The 22622-nt window shown below is 45.6% G+C and overlaps 1 protein-coding gene across 8 annotated transcripts in view; it reads left to right on the forward strand.

Moving 5' to 3' along the window:
- The first annotated feature begins 831 nt into the window (after positions 1-831).
- LOC105194485 (protein groucho) overlaps positions 832-22622 on the forward strand; it is a 60935-nt gene continuing 39144 nt past the window's right edge. For 3 of the 8 annotated variants that reach the window (XM_011159413.3, XM_039457327.1, XM_039457326.1), the window contains exons 1-2: positions 833-1226; positions 8051-8466. In XM_011159413.3, the coding sequence (XP_011157715.1) occupies positions 8431-8466 (36 nt within the window). In that variant the 5' untranslated portion in view covers positions 833-1226; positions 8051-8430. Of the gene's footprint in view, positions 1227-8050; positions 8467-22622 lie in introns of all 8 variants that reach the window. The other 5 variants (XM_026136663.2, XM_026136665.2, XM_011159414.3 and 2 more) reach the window with 2 other exon arrangements.

The raw sequence follows: 22622 nt of genomic DNA on the forward strand, positions 1-22622 counted from the left end.
GTTAACACTTTATTAGCACGGTGTTTACCTCCGACCCTTACCAAACTTTCAAGTTTACCCTCCCGACGACCGTTAAAATCATCGCGGGGATAAAAAGATCCGACGGACACCGTCGGGCGCTGCGAGGATTGTTACAACGCAAAAGATACGCGGCCGATCGGAGATTAATTGAAAAATTTGCGATCGAAAATTTATAAACTGACGAAGAAAGTATATCGCGAGATACAAAAGGCGGGAAGGAAGGAAGGAAGGAAGGAAGGAAGGACGGTTGGGTCGTGCGCGCGCGCGCGCGAGTAGTGGATTGAATCTTTTTAACGGCCTTCGGGAAGAGAGATACAGATTCTCTTGTTCGTAACCCACAAACTTCGGGAGAGACCGACCGGGGGCTCCCTCTCGCCCCCGTCGGTCGACGCCCTTGACTCGCGCGCGCGGGGAACGGCGCTGCGATGATGGAAAGGGGAAGGGGGAAGAGAGAGAAAGAGAAGCAGGACATTTTGCGGAGGAAGCGAGACGGAACGGAGCGCTGCCACTGCTGTTTCCCTCGGCTGTGTGTGCCGTGTGTGTGTCCATACGCGTTCTCACTCCCATTGATGCGTCAGTGTGGGCCCAACGCGGCGGTAGCGGTGGTTGGTGTTGGTCGTCGTTCATCGCGTCGGTGTGTTGAAGCGCGCGCGCGACGCGAAGCGGCGGCAGCGACGGTGGTGGTGGTGATGGCGGTGGTGGTGGTGGTGGCGGTGGCGGCGGCGGCGGCGGCAGCGGCGGTGGTGGCGGCGGTGGCGGCGACGGCGGCAAGCGGCGTTCACACGTTCCCGTCATCCACTTGGGTACTACCCGGCTCGCAGTCGAGCGTCGTACGTTGCGCGATTCAGTCGCGGCGTTCGCTCGTACCTCCGGTGTCGTCGCGGCTGCCCATATACTACGTGTACACACACGTTCGATGTAGACCTGTGTGTTGTTTGACTGGGGTGCACGCGCGTCTTCCTACGAAAGTGTCAGTGCGAGACGGAGCGAGCGAGCGAGCGAGCGAACGAGAGAGAGAGAGAAAGAGAGAGAGAGAGAGAGAGGAAAAAGAGAGATGCGGGAGGCTAGTGTGCTGCGGGAAACGCGAGTGCTTTTTCTCTGCAGTGCCAAGACGGATTAAGGACGGAGGCGCGCGTGAGCGTCAGAAGGATTTTTGGAGTCAACGGTCGATTTCAGGAATCGCGACTTTCGATGGATCCTCCGAGGTATGTATCGTGCGTGCGTGCGTGCGTCAGCGTGTGTCAGCGCCGAGTCCTTTGAATTTTCGGAGCTTTTCGGAGCTTTTCGAAGCGGCGGCGTGGCGCGGCGCGCGCGAGAATCCCGAGTAGAAACGGCCGCGCCAAGTTCATGCAGTTCGTTGCGATAGTTAGCGGCGCGCCAAGTCACGTGTCCTCGTTAGTTATGCGGCCAGCTTCGGAGCGTGACGCGCCGCTGCCTCGCCGCCAAGTATCGACGAAGCGTGAATAATAGACGGCGATTATTACTTTCGCGGTGAGTAAAAAAACGGAGGAGGAGGAACGTTCTTTTTCTTTTTCCTCTTGTTGCGTGCCGATTGCGCGACGCGTTGCGTTAAGGTTATATACTATCTCGTTAATCTCTCTCTCTCTCTCTCTCTCTCTCTCTCTCTCTCTCTCTCTCTCTCTCTCTCTCTCTCTCCTTCGCTCTTGGGCCCGCCGCCGTCGTCACCGTCGTCGTCGTCACTCGCCGCTGCCGCCGCCGCCGCACCGCGCCGCACCGGTTCGGGGCCAATAATTACGACGCCGGGGAGATCGTCTTTCGCGTGAAACGAGGGAAGGATCGGCGTGGCCGAGTCATCCGCAAAAACTAATCCCTTCCTCCCCACCGATCGAGGCTTCGTTCTTCCCTCCGTACCCGCCGTTTCTTGATCGATAAGGCGCGCGCGTTCTCTTCCGAGAAAACGTTGCGCTCCGAGCCGAACGTCGGGCTCGTTAATCGAATTTCAAACAACAGACCCTGAGTCCGCGCTCTCCGAATCTTTGCTCCACCACGCGGCCTTTCGCTCCAGCATGCACTATCGCAACGTGCTTAACGGATTATTCGAAAGATATACGGAAGTAATTAACTGCCTTGTTCAAAGCGCGTGTTCGTAGAAATCTCGAGAAACGTGCGAGTGTCACCTTTTTTTTCTCCCTCTCAGTTTCCCATCTCTCGCGTTTCATCGCGAGATGTTTAATGGATTGTTAGAGAGGTACGGTCTCCTGATCTCTCCGTATTTATACGATATCGTATCTATCGTAACACAGCCTTAATTAATAAATCTTAGACCATCTAGGCACGGGCAAACTTTGATGACCGAGTCCTTGGTCAATTTCGAGTTGATTATCCTTAAACGGGGAATCGATGCCATCTTCTCTCACATTTTTTTAATTTTTTATAATAAATATCTATCGATTTCTAACGCTAAAATTTAACACAATTAATTTAGTCGCTTGACAATATAGTCCTGCAAGTCAATTTTGTATGTCACCGTAATTAAGGAAAACAATCGACTGTATTGGTATTGTTAATTTTTTTTATTTTGCCATTATTAAGTATGTACGTTATTTTTTCGACATTGATTTTATTATTTAATTGGAACATTAAAAAAAATAATTAAAATATTTGCTACAGCAATACAATATATAACAATAATAAAATATTTTAATTGGAATATTTCAGTTATATTTAAGACGTGTGCTCGTGGATTAACGATGCAATTTTATTTACTGATCGAAACCGCGAATTTCATGCGCGACGGTAACAAGTTCCTTTAAATCTTTCAACGCGACGATACAATTTCCGGGTTTGGAGTATTATCGAGCGACCAAATTAATTGTACGAGCGCTTTTACTCGCGTCATTGCTAAGAGTCGACGATGAGAGTAATCGAGCAGTGGTGGTAAGAAGGAGGAGAAGGAGGAGGTGGAGCGGGTTAACGATGTTAGAGGTAATCGGCGTACACGCCTCGTAAAATCGTCGGAGACGATCGACAAGCCGTTCGTCTGCGTTTTCTTTGTCGTATATGGATTCGCAGAACCTTTAAGCGTATCTCGTATCCCGTAAATTGTAGCCCCTTTTAGCCGCGAGCTCCTTCTCGTGCCGAGATAGTCAACATTGAGGTGGATTTCGAAAAGTCGCCAGAGAAAGAGAGAGAGAGAGAGAGAAAGAGAGAGAGAGAGAGAGAGAGAGTGTGTGTGTGTGTGTGTGTGTGTGTGTGTAACTCGAGAGAGCGAAAGTTTGGATTTTCCGAAAAGTACATTTCGGATGTTTGTCCGTTTCAAAGTGATCGATAACAACTCCGATTCAGAGTATAATATTATCAAAGGTTCTGTTTAAACGGAATTTTGTAATTGTAAAATCGCTATTGAAACGGAATGTTATACCTATCGATCGACGGTGTAGGCGGTATTTCTTAATATTTAATAATTCGTCGGTGAAACGAAATTTTTCTACGCGCTCAACGTTCAACTAACTGCCGCGGGCCACTTAAGTTGTTTCTCTCGCCGTATAATTATCGTGCTTCGCGAGATAAGGCTCTTTACGACGCGTGCATTTTACCAAGTCTGCATCGTCGTCACGCCGCTAATAAAGGCACGATCGGTCGTATCGTAAGTATGCGGAATATTAGGACACCGTCGTAACGTCGCTCGCGGAGTTGTTCGCCTTTATCGCCAGCACAATAGAGTTTTTACTTTCGTGCCGCTCGCAAACGACCGATTGCCAATGTATAAAAAATTTACGACCGAGCATACAAATGATCGTCGAACATGTCCCAATTATCACTTATTACGCGATTTATATATTTTTTTTTTGTTTTAATTTTGAAATAATGCAACTGCAACAGCGTAAGAAAACACATTTTTAATTCACGCGTTATTAATTTTTTTTTTACTAATACCGTTTAATTAAATATTTTTTTTAACAATTAATCATTCAACTTAATTCAACGCACTTTTTATTTAAGATATATGCTTGGACATGATGAAATGATGAAATTTCTACGGGAGATCTGTAGAGAGAAATAGAATTGATATATATGCTTGTGTGAGGGAACGAATGTCCCGCAGTCGACTATTTGGCTTACAGCTCATAACGAAATTGTGGGGCTCGTAAACGGCATGCGCGCGGTATCACTCGCGATACTCAATAATTAAAGCGCGGCACCAGCGTGTCCGGTGTGGAGAATCCTTTAATCCGCGCTCGGCATTGTGCGCCGCCGCTCGGCCATGTCGCGATAACGATCGAGAAGGTAAAGAAATCACGGACGATCGCGCGCGGTCGGTGGTTAAGGATCGGCCGAGGGTCGATTACGTGAGATTTCGTGATAACTTTCTCCGTGACTCGTCGTCCTCCGCGCGCCGCCCGCGCCGCCCGCGCCGCCGGCGGCTCTCCCTCCCTTTCCTCCGGCAAGCTTTTCGCTTTTCGCGAGCGTAGAAAAGCTCTCGATCCCTAGGCTTCCAAGCTCCCCTTCATTCAGGAATAATCCCACGACGTGATTTGACAAATGCGAAATGACAATTCGGTTTATTTCGTCGAAATCCAAACTTACTTCAGCCAAATTATTATCGCGGTTTAGATTGCCGATTGTAGTCTCGCCGCGTCTCTCTATCCGTCGCGTCGTATCGCTCCCGCGCCGCGAGACAATGCGGGGAGGAGACGATGACGACGTGGCGGCGAAACTTTTCTCCGAGCGTTTGCGTAAATGCAGGAGGACGGAAAGGGCGGATTTAATTTCGCGCGGCGGCGACGTTTGCCGACGGGACGAGTCGCATCGCGTCGCGTCGCGTCGCGTCGCGCCGCGACGTCATGCGCCGGGCGTATCAAGCCGAAAAGTTTTTATCGTCCCGCCGAACGCATTTGCTGCAAATTGATGGAAATGATGGCTCAAATTCGGGCCTGGGCGAGTTTTTCACGCTTGCGCACGCATTATACACGCGCGTACATAAATATATTTATCCACGTACACGTACACCTATAGGTATGCGTGTATTGCTCGTGAAATACATTATCCGCGGAGAATGGACTGTTAACGCGGTTATATGACTCCATTTTGCGCGTTACACGAAACATCATCCCGCGTTACAAAGAGCCCGTAATGACGCGTCATGTATATGCGATCGTGCGGCGCGGTAAAAGCGTGAAAATAATAGGCAACGTTGTCCGCCCGGCCACACGCGTACGTTGCTTTTCGGCGGCCGTTGGCCGGTCCTCTTTGGCGAAGCGTACAAATCGCAAAAATGTTTCCCGTAATCCGCGCGCGCGTCCCGCCCTGCGGCGTCGCGCGATGCGACTAAAATAAACAGCGCACGGCAATCTGCGAGAGAATGAGAAAGAGAGAGAGAGAGAGGGAGGGAGACCGCGAATTATATCGTCCACCCGCCCTCGCTTCTCCACCCCTCCCCACTCCACCCCTCTCCTCTTCTCGCCTCGCCTCGTTGTTGAATGGCCAATTCTCTACTTGGAAATTAAGCTATGGCCTAAACTAACCCAACGTAGCGTCGCCACGCTATGTTGGGGCGGCACACGACGATGACGACCGGGTGCATCCACACGATCGGGTGAGTGTTTGCACGCCCGGTTTAACGCTTCCTACCTACCGCTCTCCCCCTCGCGACGTCACCCTCTTCTCGTTCCACGACGTGTAACGAAACGTGCCACGCTGCACCGCGCCGCCACGCCGCCGGAATACACACATCGATTGATTTATGTTGACTTATTTAAATCCGTCTTGTGACCATCTCTAAACGTGAGCCAACGCACGGAAATGATGAGTGATGACCGGTCGGTGTAGGGTTGTCGGAAAAAAAGTCCCGGAACTCGTCGACTTGTCCCGCGTCCAGTAATTGAAGGTTCCTGTCCCGGAGATGCATAATTTTAATGAAATCTCAGGTTTCACCCGACATTTTTTGGTCACTTCTCACAATTTCAACCGTCGACACTTACATTAAAGATTTACAAGATATATCTGAATAAATTGCGTACACTGTGTGATAATTTTTTATGATATTTTACGATATTTTACAATAAAACAACTTTTTTCCAAGGTAGAAAGACGAGTCAAAACTATATTAGACTGTATAGTTCTCTTGAAAGTTTTTTTAATAATCAGAATACCACTTTGTTTTTACTCGTCCTTCTATTTAAAAAAATATATTTTAATTTAAAATGTTATCATAAAAAATGATTACAGCGTACCATGATTTATGCGGGGACAGTAACTGATACTTACAATGGCCGGTATTCATCGGTCGATTCTTATTTTAAGGCTGTCTTAAGTAATGACTTGAGATGCTAATACGGCTCTCTAATTAGTTGATGATATCCCAAGATGGTACCTTAACCCGATGAGGTCACTGGGGGTCCAAAAGACCCCACGTTAACTTTAATGATACACAGACCCTTCAAAATCGAACAACCTTCTTTGAAACTAATTTTTCTCTGGAAGTATACTATTTTGAGAAGACACTCTTAAATTTTTGTTGAATTATCTCAAAAATTAAAAATTTTATGAATATTTTTGTAAGTCAAATTTTGCAGTTCTTTTTATTTGAATTTTTTTGTTATATTAAATTTTAATTGAAAAAAAAATTATTGTATAATAAAGAACAGACCTCAAGGTATGTCCAGTAAAATTTTTGCGACGAAATACCAAAAAGCTGGCAAATGGCGACTGATTTTGTGCAGGGAGTCCAGTGGACCTCATGTGACCGTTATATTATTATTTGGAAGTGTGACCTCAACGGGTTGAGAACCCTAACGAATCTTAAATAGAAGGAGCGACTATGAATACCGGTCAATATTTAATTCAAATACATTAATAACTCATCGCCTTATCATTAGACATATTCCGAAAATGTTGGTATGAGATCTAACAACCCTATCGGTCGGTCAATCGTTCGATTTCATTCGTTGAAAAAATTGATCGATGAAAGTCACTTGGGTTGTTCGACTATCACGACGTTCCGTTCCGCGAAAACGAATTTAGAAATTTCTTTTCGATATGTGGAGGCGCGTTTGCGTTTTCTCTCACTCTCTCTCTTTCTCTCTCTTTTTTTCTCGTTCTCTCTCTTTCTCTACGCAAAAGCCCTTTATTTTCAAGTCGCATTAATCCCCGCGACAAAGAGTCTTTGCGTTATTGTACCTTCGAAATGGTAGATTCTACCACGGTAAAATCCCGTGACAAGCGCGAAGAAATAACGAGCAAATTTGGATTCCCATCGTCGCTCTCTCTAATTTGCTGTTTACCGACTCGTAAGAAGCGCGTGCAACCGCCTCACCTCCGGCTTTTTCGCCGGAATGTTTCGTCGAACGGAATTTGCTCGACGCCGCGCGTCGCGTTTGACACGTCGCGTCGCGATGTTTGCGATAATGGCCGCGCGCGCGTAATGCACCGTGCGGCCGACGCGCTGCACCGCTCCGCTTCGCTCCGCTCGCCCGCCCGTCCGCCACCGTGGTCCATTGAAAATTGCATCGTAATCAATGCGTCGTAGATCCTGGAACGTGACGTTGCGCTCAGCCGGCGGCTTTGCACCCGATATACATATATACGCGCTTTCTTTTCACTTTCTGTCCTTGTCGCGCAACGCCGCGCGCCGCATTGCATCCCTGTTGCTTTTTTTTTTTTTTTTATTCTCTCGCTCTTTGTCCCTGGTTCGAAACACGCCTCGGAGATTAGGATAAATGCTCCTGCGAAGCAGCGAATACGGGGCGCGCGCGCGTGCAGTTTACGCGCCTAGTAAATCGAACGATAAATTGATCGCTCGCCCATCGTAAAGCTCCTCTCACACGCCCGCCGCCGCGTCGACAAAATGAAAACGCATGGTTCCTGCGAGATATCGCGCGGTTAATAGAGAATACTTTCAGCACTATTTCTCGAGAGAGGGGACATTTAAATAGCGCGCGGGCGCAAATATTTTTCTAGTCGTACAAACGTTTCTTCAACGCGGAGAAGCGCGATAAGAAACTATTAAATTATACAGGCAACGTTATACGGAAGCAAAGAAATAAAAATCAATTTTTCTTCTCAACAGGAACGGAGGTACTCCACGACGTGCGAGGCTTTAACGGGGCGCGAAAAATTGCGAGGGAAAAGTGTCGTGAATGTACGTATACGAACTTAAACGCAGATTCGCAGAGTTTCCCGTTTCCGTTGCCGCCATTTCCGCGCGTATTAATCAATGAGAGAAGTGTATTCGATTGGCGATAAAGTAAAACCGCGATGAATCGCGTTGTGCCGTGACCAGTGTATGGAAAGAAGATCGGTCTACAGGAACTGCGACCGTCGTCGTCAAATGGAGCCTCTACCGAATCACGAGGATGCGTTCGAGCCTGCGAAATGGTGAAATGATCGTGTACATAGTGTATCGTGGACGCTGCAGCGATTTCTAAGAAGCAACTGACCAAGACCAAGATGTACCCCGCGCCGGCGAGACATCCCGCCGCTCCCGTAAGTACTCACGTCATATCATTTCACTTTTCTTTACGAACGAACAAATTAACGGCGTCGCATGTCTGTCGCGCGTCTAACAAACATTAGAGACGTGTAAAAATTTTAGTGCATATTTATTGGAGAAAAAAGAATGGAAGAGAGCGCAGACACGATGCTGCTCGAATCTTACTGTCGATTAATTTATCCGAAGCGAATTTTCTAATTCAACGAAATTTCAATTTACGTATGTACGGCCAAGTTAGCGAATTGACGGAACGTGTTTCGTGTTCCATGTTTCGTATTTTCCCAGAGCACTACCGTATTTCTTCGCTCACGCCGGTATTCGTAACATTTTTGCTTAGCGTTATCCATTATAACGAACGTCAAAGGGTAATATAGTGTAATTACCGCTCTGTGCGAGGGAAGCGAAAGAGCACGTGGGAGTCAAGTCGACCGCTCTCGCACTTCGCGTTGCTAATTCGAAGAATGTTTGATTGTTCCCCGCGCACGTCCCTACGGCACAACCTCCGCTCGTGCCACTCTTTTTACCGTCATAATTTCACGCGTCGCACAAGCTCAAAGTCCCTTACGATAAAACGAGACCACCAGCGAATTTACTGATACACGAACGTAGAGATAGAGAGGGGGAGAGAGAGAGAGAGAGAGAAAGAAAGAGAGAAGGAAAGAGGTAGAGCCGACCATTAGAAATTATGAGGATTATTTATAGAGCCCGCAAGTCAACGTACAACAATTGCCGTTCATAGAACCGGCCAATGGGCGATATGTGGGCACCACTCGTTTGCTTATTGACGCTGATGTGGCGCCGCTCTGCTCAAGGGGCACAAAGTGGCTCGATCGTTTCTTCTCGACGAGTATACTCGAAGTGTACGACGGACATACGAAGCGGCGACGGCGGCGATAACAGTGCCGTAATACTCCTCTTAATATCGCGCGAAACGGCCGATAATTATTGCGATGACTAATAATACAACGACGTAATTGGTCTAAGGAGAATCAGAAAAGTTAAGCGTCGTTGCGGGCGCTCGAGCATTTTTCCGCGCGTATTCTCGAGACGGGATGACACGACATTTTTTTTATAATCTAAACCGCTAATCGCGATGACTAATAGAACAACGTAACCGACCCGAGAAGACTCGCAAACATTTCAAGTATAGCTTGTTTCATTTCTTTACGATTTCGATAATTCTATTTGTTTTTTTTTTTCTACTCTCGAGACAAATTGTAATACGTGATCTAACTGTTAAGCATAATTGGTTCAGAGGACCAAAGTTCAATATCGTTGTACGAACGGCGTTATTTAACAGGAAATTGTTCGTGATGTGTTGCGTGCTGCTAAAGAAATCTAAGCTAGCATTACTAATGTAATGCCTTTCGCATCCGTCGTTGATTCGTTTCGAAGAGCGTCTTTTTTTACCAGGGCCGACCATTAGCCATCTTTTGATAGAAATAAGTGGAAATTAATTTTCTTTCTAAATTGTAATGTAAATTTCACGTAATAATATTACGAAGAAAGCGGCGGAAACATAGTCGCCGTTAACAGCGGATGCATAATCGAGCGTAATCGTCGCGGCACGCGATCGCCTTTTACGCGGGGTTCTCATGTTACTTATATTCTCCTCTTCGGTTGGAAAACGTGACCAGCCAACAGCTCGGACAGAGAGTCTTATCGATCCCTCGCAATGATCGTTTCGTTGAAAAAAATTTTTGCAAATCATTATCGTGAAAAGTTGCAAGTGCCACTTGAAATATTCGTGAAGCAATCAATGTGGAGGATATATCTTTTCAATACTGATAATATATGGGATGACGCGTGGCTCTGAGAACGACTGGCTCGTAATCGGCGAATCCTGAGTTCGATCTCGACCCTCACCCCATATACATGGTTTTATTTCAACTTGATTAGGGAGCTGAAGCTTGTGAATGAAGCAGTATGAGATGAATGATTAATCCGTTTCGGAAACTCGCGTTTCGAACAAAATCTTACAACGTTTTACATTTCCTTACAATTGTTTATATGTAAAACCTTCGTTACAAGTTACGCTTTTACTTGTACATGGAATTTGATTCTGTTCATGGGGAAATTTTCCAAACTAAGAAGTCGCTATCTTTCTACATATTTACAGTTTATGATTAACGTAACGACCAATAAGCTCTAGTCGTTACATTAATCATAAACTGCGAGTATGTAGAAAGTGGTGAATTCTCAGTTTAGAAAATTTCCCCATGGACAGAATCAAATTCCATGGGTGTACAATATAAATATGTAAAACGTAGGATACGCACAAATGTAAGTAAAGAGATACTAAAGATCCGTGTGAGATGTAGTAATTGTACGACGAGAGCGCGGAAAGCAACGAGTTTTGAACACTCAATAATAATAGGTAATAATAAAGAAATATAAGTATCACATATTTCCAGAAAAGTATATTTTTTGGTTTTCGGTACGGTTACCTTTTGTTTTTGTGTATCAAGTCTGTCACGTATTTCGCGTGACGGTTGATCGTCAGTATAACAGAAAAGCTAGATGTTAGGACGAATGAGCCATTCTCCTTGCTTGCCAACCAAATAAACGAATGCACGCTGGCGAGCGTCACGCTCGTAATTCTGTAACTCGATCCTTCGCGAGGAGGATAATAAAAGGCGAAATAGTTATTCGCGAGAGTCGTCCGTTGTTTTAAGACGCGATGTCTAGAAAACCGTGAAAAGCGAGAAAGTCGAGAAACAGTAACAAGAAAGATCGGAGAGTGTCGGAGATAAGACCGAGGAATATATATAATAGCTTCCGCAATTTCCTGCATTCGGGTTAAAAAAGACGCGGAATTACTCGTTTCACAATATTTATTCATATTTCGATAATAATTGTGTAACAAATTATGATACAAAAATAACGGTTTTATATGCGCTTATTTAGGCTGCTTTTTTTTTTTCATTTCTATACATTTTTTATCCGATAAAAATGCATTTTGACCTCGCAGAGGAATCGTCTTCTCCGCGCAAAGAACGATCTCCCTTTACAGTCCGATCAAAGTCGGACGGTTTTTGTGTACATTCTTATAAATAAAAGAAAAGAAAACCATGCAGTTTTACGTTTCACGATCGTATCAGCTGTCACTCGCTGTCGATCATATTCGGAGCTCCTTTCTCATCGTCGTTTCGTTAAGATTAAAAAAGGAAGATTCGCGATATAGTGAATCGTAGTTACATAATAGCGATGGCGTAACTAGGTGAACATTCCTCTCCCCCCCCCTCTCTTTCTCTATCTCTCTCGTATCTCCGTCTCCTGCTCACATCTTTGATTAATAGTTATCTCTCGTGTCGCGGACGTGCATTAGAAGTTAAGCGGGAACAAAAGTGTGGCGAACGAGCGTTCGCAGCAGCAGCAGCAGCAGCAACGGCAATGGCAGAAGCAGCGACGGCGGCAGCATCAGCAACGACAGCGTCTCTGCCGCAGCGATATAATTTGCGCAAATGTAGGAAGTAATATCGTGGGGACAACAAGAGTCGGGAGACGCGCTCTTTGCAAAATGCGCCTGGCTGAGCGGGGCGCAAGAGCAAGAGCAAGAGCACGAGAGCGATGCGAGAGCTACACCGAGAGCGGGACAAAGGGACGCCGCTTTGTTTCGCCGTCCCTTTCTTCTCTTTTCTTTCTCTCGCTCTCGCTCTGGTGCCCTATCCACCTCCAGTCGAGCCTCCGTTCCTCGCTCGCGCGTTGCCTTCCCGCGCCCTTTCGTGCCGGTTCGCCGTGTCGTTTCGTGCTCCAGATTCCGTGGATTCTACGCGCCTCGCCCTCTCATAGAGAGAGAGAGAGAGAGAGAGAGAGAGAGAGAGATCGCCAGCACCGGATTTTATATCAAAAATCTCGCCGTTTATTGCTTTATTGCCTCTTCTATGTAAAAGGAGGGCGTGGAATACAATGTTTTCCTCTCTCGTAAAATTACGCGTTTGTGGTTTATGATCATTACATGCTATATGAGACTGAAACTTTGCACAACTCCTTTGTACAATTCTCTATTGAGTTACAAGCGTAGATTATATAAATGCGTTTAATAATCGGACAATAATTTTTTGATCTCTACGCTTTTGGAAAAGATATGTAAATGGCACTCGATATTCTCGAGGTACAACATATCCAATCTTACTTGGGTTAGTGAGAATTGCTCATCATGAATTTGGAACGAAACACGCGGGCGGTGATGAATTTTTTTAATGGTCAATAGAACGAACGATTTATTGGTTGCAAGATTGGTTTTGTGAATGCTTGTTGTAACGGAAAAATATTGAAGGAGGAATATTCGGGAAGAGAAAGAATTAACTGAAAAAATTACTCGAATACGACGTGGCCTCCGAATATTGTTTGGAGGGACTCTGCATTCGGCGCGGCGATTGAAGAATTACGTTGTAATTGGTCGAATAAAAAATTGGGATTGCCGCATGAAAATGATCTGCCCGTCGGTCGGTCGGTCGCTCGGTCGGTCGGTCGGTCGGTCCGTGAGCTTTGGTGAGCTTTTTCCGCGTATCGGGGGGACGGAAAAAAATTTGTCGATGACAATCGCTAATCAAATCGTTCGGCGACTAATTGTTCGCCGAATGGCTCGTCCGAATTGGTACGAGGAGTGAAAATTGAAAATGTTCGCCGGAGGCTTCGTTGAGCTTTGAAAGAGAGGAAAGTACGGGGCTAGACGGAACGGACTCGTAGCAACAAATTGCGCAGTCGTCGCACTAAAAAAAAAAAAAGCAAACGTAAGGCCTTTTGTCAAAATTCTGCACAATTTAATAAGATTAATCGAAAAGTTGTGATATTTGTGGCTGAACAAGATGCAATTGGAAATATCTCTTTTAACGAGATTAATTCCAATTTCTCGGAAACTTTACTTAATCAGACCTTTTGTTTCTATTATTCTGCGTTAATTAATGCACAAAGATGTAAATTCGTGTATCGAACGCGCGCGCATTTAATTTTGTCTCGTAGAATTTAAGAGAGGACATGCGCGAGACAGGAGAACGTTATAAAAGTGTATTCTCATTTTCGTATCAACCTTTCGCGATTTATGTAACAAGCTCGCCAACGCTGAAAACCCTTTAAAACCCCACGGTCGGGGTCTTTCTCGGCGCGTTTTACTTCCTCTCTCGGAATAATGGAAACGCTCCAAAGTTTTTACGGCCGCGCTCTCGCCTCTTCCTCGTCGCGCTGCTCGAACGCACCGAAATTTCTTCTTTCCTCTTTACGGCACCAGGATCATAACTCGCGGTCCTCGCGTGCACCACCGGCAACAAAGTGTAGAAAAGACATTGGCCGATTTTAAAGTGTTTTCAGAACTACCGTAAAATACTAACTTGCAGCCGCGGGTATTAAGCGTACATCGCTATTTAATTTTGTTCGTTAACTTTGCTAGAATGCAACAGCGATATTTATGCGCGACGACGCGTTTGTCATTCGCAGGTACGCAATTTATTCGTCTTTTCGTACCTCTCTTCTACTCTTGTCGATTCTTCTCGCACGTAGAGGAAGCCATTTAATAATTAACATTTTAATAAATTACAACATTAAAGTGTTTTTATTTATTTTTTCCTTTCTTTCTTTAAGTTAGATTGCGAATAAAAAACGATGCTCTGTCCGACGAGAAGTGCCTAAAGTGATTAATCGTGGAGATTAATTAATAGCGGGGAAAGGCAAGAAATAATGCGCGGTTTCCCCTGATTAATCCGTCACGTGGATGTGCGCGGGATTTCGCGAAATCGTAATCAGACGAATGGTCCTTTTCACCACGGCGGATGATGGACTATGATACATCGAAAGGGATTCTGTTCATCTCGTCCTCTCTCACCCATTGTTTGACCCCCGTCGTAAATACACGTTATATCGCTGACGCCCCGGCTGGATAGTAACTATTTCTCCGAGCATCTCGAATACAATTGCACCATCTCTCCCATCTGACGCGCCGATTTTCTACTTCACGTTTTATATTAAGCGATTCCTTTTGTCCTTACCTGTTATTTCTTGCATTTCTTGCGTTTCTTGCGTCAGTTAGCTCAATAAATCAATTGATCTTAATTTATTAAATTTTGATCGCACTTGTAACTTCTCAACTTCTTTTTTTTTATTTATTAATATGAAATTATAAAAATTACACTCAACCTTAATTATTTCTTATCAAATTTATCTTTTTTTTTCCGTAGTATTCCGTAAAAGTTTCAAATGTATCGATAATAATTAACTACAACATTCGTATTAGTGATTTACAGTTGTAAATTCGGTAACGCCGTGAGAAACTAATTACTCATTTCGTGTTTTTGACGGAGATACTTGGTGCGTTTAAGATTAAAGGGGAGATGGTAAAGAATGGAGAGAAAGAGAGAAAAAGATGGCAAGTCGTTCGGGTTTCGTAATTGGTGAGTTTTAGCGGCATAATTCCCATCCATCCGCAGGGGCGTATCGGTCCGGCCTATGGCTTTTTAAGCGTCGGTCTACGGATGTCCATTGGGGTAGTCGAGTTCGCTTCCCATCACATGCACACGAACACGCACGCACAATCCTCTTTCTCGTTGTGTATACGGGGGTGCGGGGTACGAGCTTTACTCGGCTGTTGGGATCCGTTAGGCTCCGGGAGTTTGAGGGTAAGAACGGTATGACAAGCATTTGATGAGGGGACCAACGCCGCCCACTGAAATCCCAAGCGGTTCTCATCCTCGTTCTCGGAAATTATCCTGTGCCATTGAATGTTACCAGATGCGAATTGTCAAGTCGTTTTTCATCACGCGAAAGGAATATTATATTTTCTACTTGCTGGTTTTTTTTTTTAATTTTTAAATTAGCAAAATGCTCGTACGATATAAAAATCATTTCGCAATATTAAACAAAGTGAGCATCGCGTCAAAGTAAACGCCAATTTATTATTGCGTTTTGTTTTTGACTGTTATAGAAATTTATTGTTTTAACTGGGACACTTGACTCCGAATTTCAGACAGAATTCATTATTAAAACAAATGTGTCGGTCATTGTTGTTTAAGAATAATCGAAGATTTAGCGTTAAGGAGATATGGGGGGAGGAGGAGGAGGGGGGGGGGAGTAGCGATCGATAGTGAATCATCTCTCGAAAGCGTGTTATCGTAACGCGACCAGCGCGTCCAAGGTGGCCACGTTATCGCCGCCGAGACTTTTTATTACTCGGCTGCTTTTATTGTTCCCCCGCACGAGAAGAGGTGGGCGGTTGGAATGTGTCTTTGGTCTCCAAGAGCAAGATTGATCACCACTGCCAACTGTGTCGGAGATGGTCGCAACACTCTTGCCACATACCCGAGGGAAGGAAGAGGGGAAGGGAGGGAGTCAGCGAGTGTCCCCAGCACGAGTGGCTCTCAGAGACTGCTCTTCTCTCTTTCTCTCTCTCCAACTATCGGAGCGTTAGTTTGTCGACGTGCCTTCTACTCGAGGTTGGGAAACCCTGGCGGGATCTTGTTCAACATTTACATTTACATTTACATGTCGAACGGGGATCGACCCTCGGCTAGCCTCGTTAAAGGACGAGCGAGCTGGAGAGAGAAGGAGAGATAGGAGAAGGAGAAACAGAGAGCGAGCGAGCAAACGAGCGAGAGAGAGAGAGAGAGAGAGAGAGAGAGAGAGGGGGGTGAGAGACATCTGGGACGAAGGGCACCAGAGATACATAGACGCACTGAATGACTATCACTGCCGTCGATTCGTCGTATATCGCGAATCATGCCGATCGATCGAAAGAACGACCGAACGCTGTATATCGGAATGCTAGCGGCTGCCTCATAGCGGTTTCAATTAGCCGGAAATTTCGTTAGCTGCTTATTCGATCAGGTAGTTGCTGTAGGGTGAACGGTCAATCGGTAATTAACCGCTCGAATCGCAAACTTTGACTTTATACATTGTAATATCGAACGAGCATTATCAGCACACATGGTTACATCGTACTTCCGAAATGAGATACAAATAATTCAAAGAAATGCGCAACGCACTTTAAGAGAGTTTTTTGCTTTGTCACTTTAAGAGAGAAGAAAATGTTTGATTCGGAGCAATTGAAGAGTTTGTCGAAATTGCTTAATTGATTTTAATCAAGTTAATTGTAAGACTAATCAATAATTGTAAAAATTGTGTTTTGAAGCCGGATCTAAATTGTATATCTTATTCGATATATATCGTATTCGCGTGTTTAATCAATTCCACGATGACGTTGATTGAACGTTACGAGGGAAAAGATCGCTCTCGTTTCTCGTAACGAGCGTGTCCGAAAAAAACTCTCGCCTTGATCGATAAACGAAATCTCCTTCGAGATTCTTTCTGCCTTCGCCTTGATCGTTATTTCTCGATTTTCGTGGTAGAAGTGGCGATATAGCGCTAAGAAACAACTATACCTCTATTATAGATTTATAAAGGTATACATGCACTTTGCGAGTTTCGAGAGTTGTGTACATGCAAACTTAATTTAAATTCGCACTTTAGGATTTGCTCATGTTAGCGAAGTCGTTCATTTTCTGTGTTCATGTTCTGTGAAAATTAATGGGTGTTCAGCAAAGACTTCGAACGAGATTGTTTTCTCTCTCTCTCTTTCCCTTTCATTCTTTTTTTCTCTCATTAAACTAATACAGTTAATCAAACTGCGTATCTTTTCGACATTTCGCTTTTCTCTAGTTCCTCGGCATTGCAACTCTATTTAGAAAAGTTAGTATATTGAAACAAAACTCCTGATATCTCCTCGACTCGGCAAAGTAGAATTTTTCGCGTACGATATCACCGGGCGGAACGAGTGATCATTTCCGGGCAAAGCTTTGAGAAAACGAACAGGTGATACACGTCTCGCTGCTCTCACATGGATAAAACGATTATCGTTCTCACGACGTCGACGGCGTCGTCGTGTAAGGCCGGGCGGCAGAGGAAAGGTTGCGATGCATGAGAGCTGGCTGGCTGGCTGGCTGGCTGGCTGGCGGGCGAGCCAAGCTACCCCCTCTCGGTGGCGGCGGCGGCGGTGGCCTCCAAGGAACGAAGGGCCGTGTACGGGGGATGCACGTGCGCGCGCGCGAGCGAGCGGTAAGAGAGAAAGAGAAAAAGGCCGACTTCCTTGTAGACTATAAACGGTTCACCCCTCGCGTGACGAAGGCATTTACCGAAGGCGATATCGTCGTCCACGTGGTGGAAGACGATCGAAGTCACTCTCTCTCGTCGCTCCTGCTGGCACAAGCGAGTTTTTAACCACCCCGTCAGATGGCCACTCCAAGAATCTCGCCGCCGATCTCGCGCCGATCCCCTACAGCAGCAGCAGCAGCAGCAACAGCAGCAGGAGGAGGAAGAGGATTTTGTTCTCTTCATTACTCTCCCAAGCGTATTTTATAATATAGCTAAAAAGTCTGCAAATGAAGCGACAATTTTATTGCCCGAGGCGCTTTTCACCCCGCTGAGAATCCTTCGCGGAAGATCGATCGTGACCTCGCGATGAACAAGTAAGAATTCTGTCCTCCGGACAATGCTCGATCTTGGGTAAATTACGTTTCTATAAATATTCCGTATTGTGTTACCAAATATTCCGTTGGAATTCATCGCGCCCCGGAGCCGCTCATGAATTATTTAACCGACGATATACTTCCCTCTCAACATCGAGAAGACGGTAGAACTCCATGGGATCGCCGAGGATTCTCTGAGAAAGCCGCGACTTTTGGCACCAATTCTCCCGTTGTACATCCTTCCCCTCTCTATATCTATTTATCTATCTCTATCTTTGTCTTCTTTGCTTAAGCGCTGACAAGTGCTCTCGCGCGCGCGAAGGACGAGTCTCGTTTAGCGCAGGTACGGGGGGAAGAAGTAAAACCCCCTTCCTCCCCCAGGAGTAACGTCGATTGTGTCGCACAATGGCACGTGTATTTGAAATACGCGCGAAATGTGCACCTGTGCACACACACACGTACACGCTGACACCGAAAACGAAATGTCTCTCTCGCGTGGATCACGCGCTTCGAAGTATCCGAGGCGTGAGTGGAGATTGTTCGGGATCCTCTCTCCTCCTCCGACCTGTTCCGCCGACGTTAGGTGTCGTCCAATCTATAATATAATCATAGCGACGTATACATCTGAGCTATAATATAATCATAGCGATATATACAGGCCAGAGGGACCCGCGTAATGCTCCTGACTCCGCGTGCACGTTCGCGCGATTCCGCGCGCGCGTACGTGCCCCCCCGGTTCGTCATTGCGACACGGACGTGAGATTACGCGGCGAGAGAATGAGAAGCGAAGTTACACCGCGCGGAGTGTCCCGAAACTGTCGAATGTTCCCTCGACCGAGACCACTATGCGAGATAAATTAAGCAAAAGACTCTCTTTGAAAATGTCGAATCGAAATGTTTTTCCCGCAACGCGGATTTACTCTGTCATGTTTCTCAGTGCATTTTTCAAGCTTCCGTATGTCGAGCAGAAATTTATTCAGTAATAAATATAGAAAATGCACGGAATGTTGGAAATGTTTTAAATATGTTTTGCGAAAATCTTATCTCTCTCTCTCTCTCTCTCTCTCTCTCTCTCTCTCTCTCTCGCGCGTAAATGTACGTTAAAACGATACGTTGATTTTAATGAAAAATTTAAGACCCTTTTCTACGAGCGAGATGGGGATTTTTTTCCAATTTTCACAATGATCAACCGCTTTTAACGAGTATTCGGTGATAACACGTTGCCGATATCGCGCGGGGAAGGATGTTATTACGGCAAACTCATTCCCTATTCCTACGACTAGCCATTATGGAGGAGGATCCGCATTTATTCAAAGCGCACGCTTCCGCGCGCGCCAAGAATTTCACCACGTGCTCCTTCCTCCTGCACGCCCTACCGATCCCGCATATGTCCCTTCTGTTAGTTCACCCCACGATGCTTTCACCCCTTTCTGGGACGAAGGGCATTTGTTAGCGCTCCTCTCGCGCCGACGTTGATCGAGCGAGCGCGCGTACGCCGTACGCCTTTAACGCTCACCAAAATCTCTACCATCCTGAAAGGATTTTACGCGAATCATACAAATCGTTTCGTTGTTTCGAAAACTCCGGAATACGCGCTAATTCCACGGTAATTTCGTCGATCGATCATTATTCGAGTATAGAACAGCCGTTCGATCGTTCGTCGAAACGGGTACCGTGGTGCCCGTTGTCCGAATCTGGGGCGTTTAAATTTAAATAAAAGTAACGTGAATGGAGTTCTGGAATGGAGTTCTTGACGTGCGCGCTTGTTCTGCAAATATCGATACCACTTTATAATTATTTCATATATACATTGCATTGTTGATTGGCGATAGTCGTGAATTAAATTTCTGCAATCACAAATTTACAATATTAAGCAATGCGAATAACAATAATTATTAAGCATTATTTATTGGGAATTTCAAAGAAAAAAAGCATTCAATCACGGCAATGTATATATTTAGCAAGATAAACACATACACAATTGTCGAATGATGGATGATGTGAATAGCAGCGCGACTGTGCATGCTAAAAAAGTAATGCTCGAGGCGAACCTACGTATGTACAATTAGCGACGTGAAAATATCTGTATTTACAAATTAGAAAGAAAGAAAAAAAAACGAGAGAATAGATTCAAGTGAGTAGCGTCAAGCGCCAATTGATCTTTAAGCTGAAGCAGCACAATTGTTGCAGTCAATAAACGTTATAAAGGTATTATATATCTCAGAAACAAGGATCAAAGCTAATTAACTTTAGATATTTGTTACCGTCTCTCTCTCTCTCTCTCTCTCTCTCTCTCTCTCTCTCTCTCTCTAAATGCTACGGAGGACTACGGAGAGGCCAAAGTAGCAATATTAAAAATACTCGTGCACCTGAGGCGAAGTATCAATATTGCCAAGGTATCCTAAGCACCTTTACTACCGTCACGAGTCTGCCATAATCAGGCTAGTGCGCACAGGATCGTTCGCGAGAGGATCGTGATCCTATTAATTAACAATGGCGATTAACGAAATGAGCATTGCCCGACACCGGCAATAATATCGAACACGCTCCCAGTCGCTTCCACAATGAACTATCATCCCCGCGCTAATAAGCAGAGATTTCAGATCCAATTTGTCGAGGTAAAATCAGAGGTAACGGTGTTTTTCTAGCTGATTGCCTTGTTCTAAGCTCGCTCAAGCTGAATCGAAACTGACCTCGGAGTTTTCGTTTCGCTTCCTACTGTCTTTTAATTACGTACACACAACGCTCGATACTCGGACGATTATTCTCGCGTGGGCTTACATCGAAGCGACCAATCGAGATTTAATTATGTTACGACAGGGGCGGCGGCCCTGGACGTATGAAATAATTACCCCGTTTCGCTGTCTCTCGTAAAGGCAAACGCGGCGCGGTGCGGCGCGGCGAATCTTCCCTTTCGCTGCGAAAAACTCGTTTGTCGTTAGAAGGAGAGAAGAGCTCGCGAGTCGCGTCGTCTCAGGCTCGTGCTCGCTTCACCAAACGATCGCGCCCTCCCGCGTTTCTTTTTCCCTCTTCCGTCCACGGACACGAGATCCACTTTTTGCGCCGTAACGAGCGATTACTTCTCGCTCATCTTTCTCCCGTTCCTCTCCTTCTCCGGCCTTCTCCGCCGCTCTTAATGGCCGTTCACGCGCGTAATCGGCAGATCCGCATGCCCGCGCGTTCCGATGATGATGCTCGGCCTCGTTATTTGCGCAGGATGCGTTGTCGCGCGTGCGAGTGTGTATGTACACGCAAGTCGTTCCGTCATCCGACGCGCACGCCGCACGCATCGCATCGCATCGTATCGCACCGTCGCCTTGCGTCGCGTCGCGTCGCGTCGTGCCGATGTTTATTCAACTGCAGCTGCATCAGCTAAGCCAGCAGTCTGCGAGCGACTTGGAGTTGCAGTAACGCCCGGCGCGTTACTGCATTATTTCTATTAGAGGCAGAAGTAGATTTGATCTATGCACAAAGAGCGTCCGCTTATAGTTCGTGACCTAACACCTGGCGCACTCGAGTTAGAAATAATTTTCAAACGGTAGAATCTAATAGCAAACCGATATAAATATGTCAAATAAAAATAGAAATATTTAAAGTGAAATATCTCTGTAGGATGCGAAATAGTTTTTGAATTATTTACAAAAGGATACAGATATCAAAGAGATTTTTTTAAAGAAGCGAAACAAATAACGCGATAAAGCATATATGTTGCAGACATTGCAGTAAACAGTAGAATTAGATTATAAAACAGAATGTAAAGGGGCTCAAGAACCATGCGTTCTTGTACTTAGCAGCGACAAGAGAAAGAGAGAGAGAGAGAAAGACGGAGGGAGGAGAGGACGATTTATATCCGATGTGTCCGCTCCTCGTGGAAGCGTGCAGGATACCTTAAGAGGCTCCCGCTTACGTCACCCGATCTTTGGGCCCCGTCCCCGGGGCTCTCCAAAGACCTATTACCTTATTTACGATTCGCACGGCCATTATCTCCTGGCAACAAAGTGAACCAGCCGGTTTTTCGATACTATCCGCGTGTGTATGCCCGCCGGTGTGAAAGAAAAAGGGGAACCCTTTTCGCGGACGAGAAACGAGCACAAAAGACACGCACAGAACCGTGGTGTAGTTTTGCGGTCGTGGCCGCCACCGCCGCCGCCGCCGCCGTCGAGGAGAAAGGAGGAGGACTTTTGTCTTCGTTTCTTAATAACACACGCGCGTCCACATGGAGACACCGCGTGGGGCGACCCTGGCAGAGCTAAAAGTCCTCACGCCGTGATATTACCAAATTATGGATACGTTAGCGACAAAGGTGCGTTGGGGGGGGAGGGAGAGATTGTTTCTATGAGATTTTACGACTAATTTTATCTCTGACGTTGTTAAATGCGAAAATAATATTTTAATTTTATATATTATAATAGCGAATTAAATAAATCAAGTTGAGATTTTTGCAACGTTATTTCGACGAAAGCATTTCGTATGCACTTTTAGAACGTTGAAATAAAAGTGGTAATTTCGGTAACGTAAATAAGTATTATGCCATCGGAGAATAATGACCTGGTCGACGGGCAGGTCCTCTAATTTTAGAGCATGCGATTTAAGTTTCCGTTCAAGTATTTATAAATCAGTATTTACGTCAGATGTGTGTGTGCACGTGTGCTACTGTACGACGGTGATCGATCTTCTTTGCTATTTTAAAATCTCTT

Source organism: Solenopsis invicta, chromosome 14 (genome assembly GCF_016802725.1).
Source record: "Solenopsis invicta isolate M01_SB chromosome 14, UNIL_Sinv_3.0, whole genome shotgun sequence".
Taxonomy (NCBI): Eukaryota; Metazoa; Arthropoda; class Insecta; order Hymenoptera; family Formicidae; genus Solenopsis; species Solenopsis invicta.